Source organism: Anopheles marshallii, chromosome 2 (assembly GCF_943734725.1).
Source record: "Anopheles marshallii chromosome 2, idAnoMarsDA_429_01, whole genome shotgun sequence".
NCBI lineage: Eukaryota > Metazoa > Arthropoda > Insecta > Diptera > Culicidae > Anopheles > Anopheles marshallii.
Genome location: NC_071326.1, coordinates 36280718 through 36295818, shown reverse-complemented (window position 1 = coordinate 36295818; position 15101 = coordinate 36280718). Strand labels below are relative to the sequence as shown.

The following is a 15101-nucleotide window of genomic DNA, read 5'->3' as shown; positions in this document are numbered from 1 at the left end:
GGAACCGGACTGCGCTTCAAATCGAAAGCCTGCACTGTTTATCATTTGCACGTACCGAACCGCAAACTGTTGCATGTGCCGGATCGTGTCGAACGTTTCGTAGATTTCGAAGGTTCAGCGCTCGTACAAATGATTGAGCATTTGCGACCAAACGAGTGAAAATGAACGGTCATCGGTTGGTGTGCTTAGGGGTGTTTGTAAAAAGGAAGCTGTGAACAGCTGCAACCCTTACGCTGGTCCTTCCTTTTGCCCGCACAGGGTCGTGTTGTTTCCCACACCGATTGGTTGGATGCGCGAAGATTTTCCCACAGCCTCAGCTTACCTTCGGCGTGAACGAAACGAAATGATCCGCATAAAGGCGAAACGGTAAGAATTAGCACCGGAAGCGGATGATGCCGCACAAGGAGTAGCGAACGGGAGTGAAAAATATGTGGCAACCACAAATCGCACAAATCACAGTGTACAAATTAATCCATGAAAAAGGACCCCTTGGGCGGTGACCATCTCCTACATAGATCGGGATGCGGTGTAATACTTCCGGCAGTGTTGAGGCAGCAGGTCCCATTGTTAATTAAATAGCTGCCGCTTGCCTTGGTTCAGAACGCAACGAGGTTTGTTCTGGTTTGCTTTCGGTTGTTGTGTTCATTCTTCCTTTTCCGGCACTGGCACCGCACCGGACGGTTGGACGGCTGGGTGGGATTGTGCAGGACATTTCACCCGACCGGAAGTATCGGACTAATGACGATGGTTATTAGATGCGAAAGAAAAGGATCATTTTTATAGCCTCCGTCCATATTCTTTCGCTTTTTATTGTGTGTACACAGCAACATAGGCCCGGAAGGCGAAAGGATCGTACGCACCACAGGAACGAGTCCTTGCGCGTGAAAACAAACCAACCGAATAATCAAAACGCACACACACAGAAACACACCGGAACGCAAGGGAAAGCGAAGGAATACAATTTTTAATAACCTAACCAAAGGTCACTGACGATAATGTCGTTTCTGGGATATTTTGCGTCGCTATTTGCTTTGCGGCATTTTTCGCTTCACGGGCCGGGTTTTGGGATGTTATTTTGCGGAGGGAAAGTCTTGATGATGTTGATCCATATTTTTTGGGTGCTTTTTTAAAGATTTTTTTTTTGTGTTGCGAAAGAACCCTGTGACGCTGGTAGATGTGTGTTTTGGCTTGATCGCGCTATAGGAAAATTTCGTTGCATTTTTTTTTTGCCCCTTTTGCCGTCAACTATTGGTTCATATCCGTCAGGCTGCACGGAATGGTAAAAAGCGAAGAAAGTGTGCAATGAGAAAGGAGTTGTGCGAAGGCTGGGAATAAAGGAGATCGCGTTAAGGCAGACGGTTTTCCGTTCTTCTGCTGGGAGTTGGTTGGCCTTTGATTTTTATGGATTACAGTATCGCCGATGGGTTTCTTTTGTGACGTGTTTGCCAAGGGAAAACATCGACACAGAACCAGCACTAGAACCCGAAACGAACCCGAGTGTTTCGTATCCGCGGTTCATAGACGTATGTATTCCTGGAACGGAAAGTCCCATGGAAAATATTTTCTCTACCCTCACACACGGTCCCAAATTACAGAATAATATTTATTGTCCCATGCGCCGAAAGGACAAACTATACATATATATTTCAATCAGAACGGTCCCCGATTTCGCCGGTGGACGACGACGTAATGGACCCGGGGTATGAGTTGACCCTGAAAAGGCAAGATGTGGTACCAGGTGGTACCAGGTGATTTGGTGACCTACGATGGGCCGAAAAAAGTTCCTTTCGAGCTCGTATGAATCGAAAAATCAAACGACACAATCCGTCTGCCCGGACTCCCAGATCCCGGTTGGTCATTCCACACTGGGATGGTCGCATCGATTGTCGGGATAAAATTATATTTTGAAGAAAAATACATTTTAATTTTGTTCTGTACCACACCACTTGTAAAGGCACTAAAGTAAAAAAGGATAGTAAAGTAATAAAAAAATGGATAAGAAACTAACTACTTCGCTTTCATTGTTGCACTCAGGATGTGTTAATGATCGTTTGATAATTGAAAATGAACGTTTATCGTATGTATTTATTATGTATGCATGTATTTAACTGAGTTTCTGGTCATGAGTTAACAGGACATTTAAACTAATAATAACGATAATTTTTTCATCATTTACATTCAAGCGTTTTATTGGTTTTCATCACTTGAAACATCCAATTTTTGACTGAGACGTCCACTTTTAGTGCCCCAAAGGTTCAACGATTTGGAACATGTTATAGCTTACTCTCGTCAGTCGTTTCTGATATCGTGTCAGTAGCTTCAGCTACCAAAACCCGTGCCATCAATTGACAGCAATGAAACTATGTTAAAACCATATTTTAAACTCATTTTAGATTTTTAGACCTATGGGGACGCCTAGTACCTATTGCATCTGATTTATTAGCTCACGATCATGATAATGATCCAGGAAAAAAAACAGTTGAATAACGTACAAATTTTCAAAATTACAAAAATGCCCAAAAAGTATAGTAAATATGCTACTGTTGAATGTAACATCTCTCTATGTCTTTTCAATACCATGTTAGTTTCATGGACTTTTTGAATGTTTCTTTATCATGAACTATCAATTCAATTAAAAAACTGTTATATACAAATTGCAATGGAGAATTGCTAAGAATTCTTTCTGAATTTGAATAAATTTTTCGAAACAATACCATTATTCCAATATTTTCATTGAGTTGAAGCTTGACAAACAAAAACCTTGACTTGGCAGAAATCCTCATCCTTAGAAATCAGTTAACATTGATACTCAGAATTCTAAAATTTTCCCAGTTAAATCTTTCATATTAAATACACATGTTTAGTTTACTGTCAGGAACGAAGTTGATTTTTGGACTTTCATCCCGTGCAAATCCCCACCGTGACGTTTGCCGGTAAGAAAGCACACGAAGAAAGGGATCGAATACATTATTATGCAAATTCGGTCCCGTTTACGTTTGGGCAATCGATCATCGTCTCCGTGCGCGGGGCAGCTAGTACACCGAGTCCAAGTTCTTGTACGATTGTTTCAATTTTCCGTCCCACTGGGATCAGCTTTTCACTGCACGCGCTGGATGGAAAGGGGGAAAAACAAAACAACAGCAACCAACACACCGCTTGAAGCATGGAAAGAGTTGCACTCTGTTGTCGTTGCTGCATGGAATGTGTGTTCTACGTCGCCAGGAAAACATTGGCCGGTGGAGCGTGATTGGCAGTTGGACGGATACATGTTTCGGGTCGCGCTCCCAGATCCGCATCCCTGTTTCTCCGCCCTATTTCCATCACTCTTTCAAACAATTTCTCGTTTGATTGAGTCCTCCCCGGTTACGGTAGGAGAGTTGATTTGTTGCTTTTTTTTTATTTTGCTTCATTCAGCTCACTTTCGGACGGCGGGAATGAACCGTCCAAGCACAAACAGTTTATCGTGCTTTTCGTCATCGATCCAGTCGCGCAGTCCGTCAGCTTTGGCAAACAGTGTCCATTTGGCAAAGCCATTTCTGGAAGATGGCCAGGAAAATAATGACATAACCGAAGCCGGGCTTGGTCGTTTGCAGCGACTTCAAAACTGACAAAATCGATGTGCATGTTCGTTTCCAGAACCGCAAAAAAAATTCTACACCGAGCGAAAGCGAGATGAAAAAAAAAAAGCTGAAACTATTCCACTGTGGTGACAATGTGCCAAATGTCAGAACTGATTCGGGAAGCTTATTGCATTACGTTTCCGGGATACGATTGGAAAAAAATGGAGGAAAAACTGGGAAAGAACTCGAAACCACTGGTTTGACTAATTAGCCAAACCGAATCCCCAACAGTCGGACACAAACGCTCTTGGGTACGAGCAACGCGCCCAGGAAAGGTCAGAGTGGGTCAGGAGGAAAATTAAATTCCAACCCGCAGCAGGACACGAAACGTGTTAGGGATTTTGTGCTAAATGATTGCCACTCCCCTCACACACACACACACACAGGCTGATGTTTTCCCAGTTGCACACGCCCCGGTGCCTCGGAGTTTGGCGGTCAGCCTGTTTCAGTTCCGCGTCTGGAACAAATTAAAAAGAGTTTAAAAATTAATTTGTTTCTTCTTCGCTCTCCATTACAATGGTCACACCGAAGTTTTGACCTTCTTTTGTCGCAAATGGCACAACCCGAAGCCGGGGTGCTTGCAGACGAAACGCAACACGAGGTCCCATTTTCCAACTCGCTTTTGTCCGTGCGACGACTAGGGCTGAGTGCCGCGAGAACGGGTGCAGTGTGCGGGCAAAAGTTTTCCAATTGGCAAACAGAAATATTGCGCCGTTTTGTTTCTTAGTTTGAAATTGTTTTCTTACTTTTATATTCTTTGTGTGTGTGGGGGGGAGGGGGGAGGTTGTTTCCTAGTGTTTGTTTTGTTTTTGTGCGCGTGGGCGAGTTGCTGAGCGAAAAGTCATTGTGGTCGAGTCAATGAGAAATGGGTTACGGAATATGGTAAGTCCGTCCGTCATTTCTCATCCGAACGACGTTCATCCTTAGCGGCATTTGCCTGCCCAGGGTTGATGGTTTGCAACAATGTTGCTCAACGGGGGAGAGAGGAAAAAAAAGCACACGAAAAATGCAAATCCATTTCAAACGCTTGTAATGTATGCAACCGCGGAAACGGAAGTACGCTAGCATGTTGCACTTTGTCGCTTGACGTCTGGTGAGCGTGTTTTTTTTAGTTAAAACTCACCACACTAAATCGGAAACAATGTATCAAGCATGAAATGTGGAAGCATTTCATTGCTTTCCATTGAAAATCCTGGACTGTAGCATTTCATGTTTATTTAAATAGAAAATACTGTTTACTCCAGCGTATTTTGTTGTTAATTTTCCGCGTACTAATCGAGTGTTTTGAATGGACCACGTGGGAACTTTTAACACGAACTCACAGCAATTCCACAAAACATATTTATCGCTCCAAGACAATATTTTACAAAATAAGCGTTCCCTGAATGTAGCTTTATTTTCAGCTGAAATTGTAATAATGCAATTGCTCTCATTAGTGCAAACACTCGCCCAGTACGTTGATCAAGCATGCGTGTTTCTCTTAATACTGTGATTTGAACAGGGCAAATGTTGGATTGCAATACCTTAAAATATCTGTATAATTGTTTTAATTGACTTTTCTGTACCAAATGGCAATTGCTAGCCTATAATGGCAAAAATCTCTCCTTCTCATGTGGCATTTTCCGTGAAATCTAGAGCCCTCAACAATTATGTGTTAAATAGCATTCAGCGGTTTAGTTGAAATTTCATTTAATTTTAAGCAATGGCTTTCAATTATGGACTAAGATAGTTGATAAAATAGAGAATTTCAGTTGAATCGATATTTTGCTGGGTTTCCCAGTACTGGGATTATTATACAATGTTTTTTTTACGTAAGATACAGGGTTTTCGAGTTCAATCGGTATAGTTGAAACTTTTTCTAGATTATTTTCTACATGAAGTGGAATCTGTTGAGATAGATGTGCAATCATTTACACCATCTGGATCGGGTTCAGAATGATGTTGATTTTGGGCAATGATTTCTCAACTGACGCATCTGTCCTACCCGAAAGCTTCGTAAGTTTGTGAATTGGAAAAGCTTTGATGATCTCTTTGTGATAGCTCGAGAAATATTCTACCTTTACATATTTAACTTCAACTTGAAATCAACCCAGAAATGGTTTGAACTTGGTTATCTTCATGAACGGATTCCCGCATTTTGATCGTTTGAAGATCAATTAATATTCGGAGATTAAAGATTAATTTCAGAGTTGACTTACGATCATTCAATACCACAGCCTAATGTTCATGTACATTCTTATTTCTTTGCAGAAAAAAAGGAAAAATCGAAACAAAAGCATGAAAAACGAACGTCCGAAGCGAACACATCGCCGAACGTGAAGTGTGTCCTCGTGGGAGACGGTGCTGTCGGTAAAACCAACCTAATACTCTCCTACATACAGGACCGCTTCACACACGAATACGTACCGACGGCATTCGATAAGTACAATGGTAAGTTATTTTACATACCTCAGGCGCAGACCCAAAGGGAGGACCTTAAAAAACACGGAATGTTAGCTTCCATGAATAAACAATTATGCATGTAGTTGTCTGCTATGTCCCACAGACTGTCTGGTACAGATTACAGAACAGTACAGCTTACTCACAGATCGGTAGCTCAGGAACTTTTATTACCAAGCTTCGATAATAATTAATCCCTCTTGCAAATGACATCTTACTGTATGGAAGTCACATGCGTCATCCCATCCGGTGAGATGCAATGAAACATTGTCTGATTGATTTATTCAAGCGTGCACCGACGTGTGTTGTGCTGCGGGGCGCATAAGTTCAAATTCCTATATCATCCCCGTCGTCACACTCAAACATCCTGTCCGTGCCTTTCAATTTAACATTCCGCTACACCTTCAACCTGTAGACGTTTAGCTTTTTAACGGATAAACCAAACTTGTGCCGATTGTTCGCTTCAGTCGGGTGTAAATTTACTGCCTGGCACTCCTGTGTGACTGTGATTATCCGGAAACTATTTACACGCCGGACGGAAGCAGACCGAGGCGGACGGCGAAAGTGAACATAATGGCCATCACGGTCCTTCTGCCGGTGTTACGTCCGGAAGTGGACAACAGCAGTACCGGCAGCATCATGAATGGGAATTACTCATTCTGTGCCGCATGTCCGGTGGCCCGGGATTGATACGGGGGGAGGGGAAATTCGGAGCGAAGGAAACCTGTGGGAAACATCACAAAAGCCGCCGGTCCTTAAATCACAAACTCTCGCCAACCGGAGGGAGGTCAACTTTTCTATCTCTTCATTTTGTTTTGTTGGCCACCCCGTTGGCGAGTGCAGGCACGGCAGGCAGAACAGGACATCTTGTTCTGTCGCCGCTGGATGCTGCAACTTCCGACCCGACGCTGTTCCGGAAGTTTGCGATGGATGGAATGGACGAAGTGCTGAAAGGGCGGGAGCGGAAAGAATTCATTGCACTTTATCGTACCATGAAACGAAGTACGGGCATTTCCAAATCTGCTGAACTTGGTGGAAACCGTCCAATCGTGCTAGTCGCCCGAAAGTAAAAAGCAAATACATCCCTACGTCAAACTCTTCGGATTCGGAGACTCTGAAAGGATGAGGGTGGTAGGGTGGGATGGTCGCCGGCCGGAACCATAGATAAGGGAAATAAAACAAATTCCGTATCAAAAATGTTCAACTCGAAAAGGGCCCAACCGAAGTGCAAGTTTGTATTTTCGCAAACGTGATTTCAATTGCTCACCATCCACCCAGCCATTGCTGGAGTTGTTTATGGCAAGAAAAGGAGAAACTCCAACGAGAAAAGAAAAACAATTTATTTTCTGACAGTTTATTACTTCATCCTTTTTACCCTGATTTTTTTTTAACTTAAATCTCCCATTGAAATAATGCCCTCCAGTTTGCGTTTCTAGCAGTGCAACGGCTATAACCGGGCCGGCATGATAAAGCATAAAATTGTGTAAGCTTTTGACATCTGTCACTTTTTGTGCGCAGTCAGTTGCCATTTTACATGGGTTTACATGCCATCGAGAGGGGCTTTTTGCTTTATTTCCCACTGGTGACCTTTTGTAAACGTTTTCAGGTCGCAATTATAATAATAAATGTCGATCATTGCGCACCAATTCCGCATGGGAGCGATGTGTGAGAGTGCTGTTTTTTTTATTAATTCATTTCTCTTATAACGCAAGCTTGCTGGAGGGCGAGTCGGAAAGAAGATGCAAGGAAAGCGGGATTAAAAAGTGCAATTTATTGAATGCTATTGAGATCAATCGGTGCCAACGTCGTGCGTGGCAAGCGAATGGGCGCGACATACGCGTAAATTTTTAATTTCAAAAATGAGTTTTCTCGATTTTCTTTTTTATTTCTGTTTATCCACGCCCGTTATTACGCTTGTTTTATTGTCCCTGCCTACCATTCCCGCTGGAACAAGGGCTCATCACCCCTCGTTGTTTTTTTTAGGTCGTTTTTGTGCCATGTTGCAATTTTGCATCATATTTTTCACACGATGGCAGACATTTCGATCCGGGCGGCACATTGAACCGAGCGCCACAATGTCTCCTTTGGCGGCGGGTTACAAACCCACACGCTCGTCCGTGCACGCACGCACATCTGATGGCGTTCCGTTATGCAGTCGATGCATGGGACAGGTGTGTGCAAGCATGTATGGGTGTGTACGCGGTGGCGTACCAGAGGCTTTCGGATGCATAAATATTCATACTGCATCCATTGCACCCTTTTTTGCCGTGGGTGTGCCGTAGTGGTCGGTTTCCAACATGGAACCCCCTAAGTGGGGGTCCGTGTAACGCGCGGATCTGTTGGTATGTGTTTATGGAATTTTTTTTTCTATATGAACTGAACACTCTCTCCCCCTTTTTTCAAGCCGTTTATTTTATTACATGAACATGCCCCGAACAGCCGGCCAAAGGCATCCGTTGCGCCCTGCCAGCGCCACGTTTAAAGCCAATTTCTGTGGCACCATCGTCATCGTCCCCGCTGCCAGCGGGTGTTGGGCGTTACAATAATCTTCAACCCATCACCACAACCGCATCGTTCCTGCGTTGTGTGTAACGAAGCCGGTTCAGCGATGTAAATTCCACGTTACTCCAGGTCGCTTTTTTATGACGTTGTTTCACGGCGATGTTAGTTTAATTAACGCATCCTTGCTAAGCAAGAAGCCGCCAGGCAGAAACAGTGCGCCGGTGTGGATCGAATGGTTTGTGGTTATTTGCTTGTTTACTCTCGTTTTAATTGGGAATATGTTCGTTGGAATTGGATGTTATTTTTATTCCCGCGGACTAACATTGATTAATGAGTGCTGAATGCTAAATTCTCGAGTACGAACTTTTAATCCGTTTGTTTCGTCTTAGGTTTTTTCATGATTAATTCATTAATGTATAACAAAGGCTACAGGGATTAGAAGTAATATTTTGAGCCAGACGCGATTAGTTTGAACGGAGAAGATATAATTTGTATGTAAGAAAGACGTTGAGTAGATTTCAAAACATAAAAACATTCATTAGGACGAGAGACTTGAAAGCTGTGGCTACTTTTGACGAATACTTATTTATAGATAGATTACCATGTTTGCATTAAACTTTGAAATGATCCACGGCTTAAAGTGGAATTTTATAGTCAATTGACCCATTTCTAAGTTCTTTTCAAGTTAAAGTAATACTGAGGTAGATGTGAAATGTTTTATGTTGAACTTGTTAATATTTAAGTATTTATTGACAAAAAGTATTTGATTCTTTACTAAAAATAGAATCAACATGTCAAATGGATTTCCATGGTATCAAACCGCAAACAAAGAAACATTAAGGATAATTTAAATCTTTGCCTTGTAAATCTTTGCTATTGACCAAGAGCCTAAACAAATACTGTATCATCTGTGTTTGGTTTGGTGTAATAGTTCGCTGGTGTTACAAATTCTGGAGAAGATGTTCCACTCCAACCATCTCCTCATTGATTGCAAGGCATAGCCATGGCATAACCAGAGTGAAATTTTACGAATGGCAAAAAAAAACAACAGGATGGAAAACTCTCAGCGTCTTTTGCTAATACCATAGGTTCTCCTTGAGCCCTATGACAGGGTCGGGCTGTCTGCACCTCATGCTAGCGAACGCTATACGACTCGCTGATGGTAGAGATATCATTGGTTTACGGCTCGTTTTGTGCATACATGATAATCGACTAAAACTGTGGATTGAAGATTAGCGAGTTGTAAAACCAAATTATGGTAGCACCGCATGCGGTTGCGCTTTGAATTGCGCGATGCATCTGTATAGATAGGTAATCACACCTTTGAATTCATCCGACGTTTGCCGAAAGGATCGGGATACAATGTTAACGAAAGTGCTCGTTTCAACAACATGCCCGGGGCAGAGATCTCAAACAAGTTCCCTGTAATCTGTACTTTTTAACTTTGAATAATCAGCCGTTACTAGAAACGCTCAAACACAAAGAATAAAAATCATTGCTAATACTAATTACTCAGTCATATATTCGTACATTGAACTAAAGATATAATAAAGATGTTTTTCTTTCTCTCGGGTGTTAAATTATACCATTTTAAGGTTCCAAACTGCATAAGAATTGTCTGCTAAACCAAATACATAGTAATTTTTATCAAACAGCCAAAATACCAAATAAAAAAAAAAGTCCTCAAACATCCCTGTCCCATCAACAACAACGTACAATCTGAAGCGAATTAATATAGAACATCTATGCGATGGGCTCATATAATACCCTGCGGCACAAGATTCAGTCCTGGGAGCTGTTCGCCGAAGACTTTACACTTTTCCGTTCATTTGCAATACTTTGCCAAGAATGCCGAGATGAAAGTCACAAATAGTTGCCAGCTACTACGCTTCCACGCGCTTTCAGTATGGCTCCGATTTTGATTGCCTTTAGCCACCTCCGGCTGCCGTCGGTATGCGCGGCCAGCTGCTGTCCGGATTGCGTCCGGTATGCCGGGAATGTTTCCTTCTCCATTCGAACCAATAAACGTTGGAAGAAGCTGCCGCCAGCTGCGTAACCGGAAAGGATGTGACTTCGCATTACGCCAGAATTAAGGATAATTGTGCCACCGGTCGTCGAAAATGTTTGCAGTCGGCTTCGATATCAGCCTTTGGATGTTTGGCTTGTAAAGAGGACCGTAACGTAACGAAGATGGCTTACAAGTCGTTTTGGGGGAAAAAGTTTTTCCTAGTGCTGCACGTGTACAAACCAGTACGCTGAAGCGCCCTCGAGGCGTGTAAGGTAGCGGCAAATATTTGATCAGAATATAGTATTCGAAGATTCTGGCGCTGTTTGCACAAATGCTGCGTGTGCTATGATAAGCTTTGCGATGGGTTCGGCGCTGGCGGAGACTATCTTGCGGGATAATGCAGCAACAAAACGAACCCGACACTGCACGCCCGGCTAGCTGGTTGATCTCGTGGTCCTTTCGAGAACTTCCACCAGCGCACACACACACACCCGTACGCATACGCAGGTTGAACTGGACGTGTCGTCAGTCCTTGTTGCTTCTTGACACTTTGGCGCGGCCCGGCACGGGTGTACCGGCGATAAGGCCACCGAAACGTGATATATGCTGGTGGAAAATTCTTCTTCAAACAATTTCCGAGACCGCAGCGAAACGTGATTCCGGGTGGAATGGTGACCGTCGGGCTGCCGTGCTATCGTGCTTGTTCGAAGCGAAGCGTAACGTTGAGCAGCTGTGGTGAATTGGAATTCACAGCTGCCTGGCAACTTCTCGTTGCGTGGGGTGGGAAAATAATCCTGGAAACAGGGCACTCCGTAGAGCGAGTTACAGGAAAACCAATTTTCAAATGGTGAGTTAAACTTTTCACCACAAAAATACGGTTGGTAATAGTGGTTAAACTTTAAGAGCTGAGATATGCACGAGCTCCAGAAGAATGATTGAATCCGATGTTTTGTGCTGTTTTAGATCAGTTCATATATCTATTTAGTCGATATCAATGCTAAAGAATTCTGCATGTAACGTGCAACAAAGTCCAACGCTGGATAGAAATCTTGAAGATTTGGATAAACACTCCCTATTTTGCTGGCTATTAAAATCGGGAAGTGTTAATAGCAATAAAAGTCTGATATATACGTGTTCAGTCTGTCAAATATTGCAACATAGAAAAAACGGTGTAACAAATAATTGGAAAAGTTTATCGCATTTATTGCATGATATACACCTTAATACAATGACATCACAAATTTATGAAACATTATGAGTTACGCAATAAAAATAAATAACATAGTGTCAAAGTTAAAACATTATGCGGTATCAGCGTTCGGCAAACATCTGTTCAGGGCATTAATTCCCCGCGTATGTCCACATGCTCGAAATTCAGCTTCAACTGCGACACACACTGCCAGCAAAGAGTTCATAAACTAAGCCACAACCACATCCTCGGCTAAGATGTGCCAAAGACAAGGCACGATATGGAATGGTTCATTCTTGATAGATTTACTGGTACCTCCACGACATAGCACCCATTGCCGGCTCGTACCCCAGTAACAAAGAGCAGGAGAAGGTCTGATCGTGAGCTCCCACGGAAAGGTAAATTTAATTCACCATCACGTACGCCCGATACGGTGAAGTACGGTGTGCCGATCAAATGAAATGCAAACAGTGTGGAATAAATTGAAAACAAAAATCATCAAAATTTGCCTAAATGGTAAATAAATCAGCGCGCATTACATCATCTTCCGGCGTTCGATGGCGTCACACACCGGGATGTTGTTGTGCTGTGCTTCAGCTATATTACCTTTTGCGGTTCAGCATGCACTAAACCTGGCTAATCGGTTCCTACCCGTTACATCAGCTTCGTGGCTCATCATGTATGTGTGGTTTATGTGGATGAAAATGTTGAAATTATCAAGATTTATTGAGTGTGTTCCGTCGTGCTTTTGCGTGCGTTCTAAATCGATCCGGTTAATGGTTCGCATACAGCAATCGGGTACAGTGTGGCTGGCAATCGGAAAGACACCGTGAGGAGATGAATCAAATGGCGAAATAAAATGAAGCCACCGTACCGAGTGAAACGACACCGGAAACAAACAGCTTCTGCAGAAGGTGCAGAACGAATAAAAAAAAATACCCCAGAAGACAGTCTGCGGCTGGGTCCGTTGCGTGTGACGGATATACTCTTCAGAACGGTGAGTGAATGGTGAGACGTTTCTTGCTCGGTTCGGGTATCATCCCTTTTTTTTTCGACTACGCGCTTATCGCAGATATTATCCGCACGCTGCAACCGTGCTCATTTTCTACCCACGTCACGTCACGGGCTCACCGATATCGATAAGACCAAAGTCTTGGATGCCAGAAAAAGTCTGCAAACAACATGCAGCTTGTGGTAGCAAAAAACAAAATACACAAAACGCGGGCAAGAAAATCCTGCTGCCAACGCAAACGAAACCTCGCTCGAGATAGATATCGATAAGCGACGCCGCAGATTAAGACAGATGGATCACCGGGAATGTTTGGGCACCTTCCGAGAACGGCAGGTGAATCAACAGGATGGGAAGGAGAAGGCGGTGTAATGGCGTTTGGCGGTCAGTGGACAGATTGCAAAACCGGTATCACTGGCCACCCACCCGCTGTGTTTGTTTGTCTGGATGTTACGGCCATGCCGGTGCTGCCCGTAATTGAAACGTTCTTTTATGTTGCGCTTGACTGGTGGTCACCATTTTGTAACGGTCGCCATTCCGTTCCGTGCGGTATAGGTTTTTCGCTAACCTCGAAGCATGTTGTTGTGTTGATGCTGGGCTCGATTATTTGTTGTGGCTGCCCCCGTGGAGTGGAGGTTTATATTTTCAAGATTAAAAAGCATTGCCTTCACTTGCGTATCGTTGGTGCCAATGGGATGAATTCCCTTGTCTCCATGTTGGCCACGTCTACAAACGCTTCTCCATCGCAGCGGATCACGCTTAGGTTTGTTGATGATATGGGGTGCTTTCCATTGGAACCGAGAAACGTCCTGTGAGAATGAAACCAGCTGTACTCCAGGGTAGCACGGTGGTAAACAAACATGTCCCGCTGGTACGGACACACTCCAGGTCGGAGAGTCCCCCATCCGGCAGTTACTGGGCAACTGTTAACAATTCTCGGTGGGTTGTCCCTATCATGGGCTTTTAAGCTGAAAATGATGATACGATCACAAACAGGAAGAGTAAACATGCTTAAACCATACTTTGTTTTACTCCACATATGTTACGTGTGCCACACGAACATAAAACATAAACAGACATAAATTGTGTGAAGACATTTGTGTCACATATCGAACCACACTTACTAAAGATTGAATAGTCGATTAGAAACAGAAACATCAATGCAATATGCTCAATGTTAAGTTGAACCGAGAAATAAGAGCCCATTTGAGAACTTTAGAAGAAGAATAATTAGCAATACTTTTAACAAAAAGATGTGACTCGTAGTAGACTACCATAGAGTAGATTCAATTATTTGGCCTTTAAAAGTATTGCGCTTTGGAAATATAAAATGAATTATGGTTCTGCAAAATGTGAAATATCTCTTTCTCTGAAATATCGACTGTTACACATTATTGCATATATTTAGTAGTTTTCCCAAGAACAAGTTCGTACGTTTTCCCTTAACTTCGAAATTGAATGTATGACCGTTTGACATTTGCGATTATAGGAACTGACTACTCCATTTATGGACATCAATTTGATGAATTCAGAATGTTCACCTGCGGTGGACTATTATGCTCTTCACGAAACGCATAACAGGGCCAAACATTTGGAAGCCTTTAACAGCCCTTCAGTGTGAAATTTGGGATAACGATCGACAGCATAATCTATACATCTAGTACCCACTGGAATATTCAATTTTAAGATCAACTATTACTGTGAACTACTTCACAATGTAACAATTAACGAGGCCACAAAGCTCAACAGTACCTCGAGCGCGATCGAACGGTTATGAATATCGTGTTTCCAGAGCATGGCAACACCCCGAGCCGATATCGCACTTAAAATATCGTTACGCGCGCACGGTCCTTGAAAAGATTTGCTTACATAAACCGTACCGTGCCGTGCAGCTGATGCCGATGCACCATCATTTGCCTGCGTGCAACTTCCGTCACACCGAACGATAATATTCTTCCGTCAATCAACCTGCCCGGTTGCACCCGTTTATGCAAATGAGTGTCGATCGAAATTGCGTCTCACTGTCCCGGGTTTCGCCGGTGTTGCGGTACGCCGGTGGCTGGGTGTATCGTTTTTCCATTTTTCATTCACTTGTATCGATACACCGGCGTCGAGGGCGTCTGAATTTTCATTCCCTTCCCTGAGAATCAACTGGGCAAAAGGGTAGGGGGGAGGAGGGTTTGGGTGTATGGTGCATCTCACCCTCCCCAAAATGCAACCACAGCTCGAGGTAACGAGTCGATGCTCGAGCGAAATAATTCAATATCTATTTCAATGCAATCGCATGACGCTGACCCCGAACGCAAATGCGAAATGCAGGCCACTCGAAACGTC

At 43.3% G+C, this 15101-nt stretch overlaps 1 protein-coding gene across 1 annotated transcript in view; it reads left to right on the top strand.

Moving 5' to 3' along the window:
* LOC128707195 (uncharacterized) overlaps nt 1–15101 on the top strand; it is a 34959-nt gene that overhangs the window by 15405 nt on the left and 4453 nt on the right. The window contains exon 3 of the mRNA XM_053802144.1: nt 5871–6050. Within this exon, the coding sequence (XP_053658119.1) occupies nt 5871–6050 (180 nt within the window). The remainder of the gene's footprint in view (nt 1–5870; nt 6051–15101) is intronic.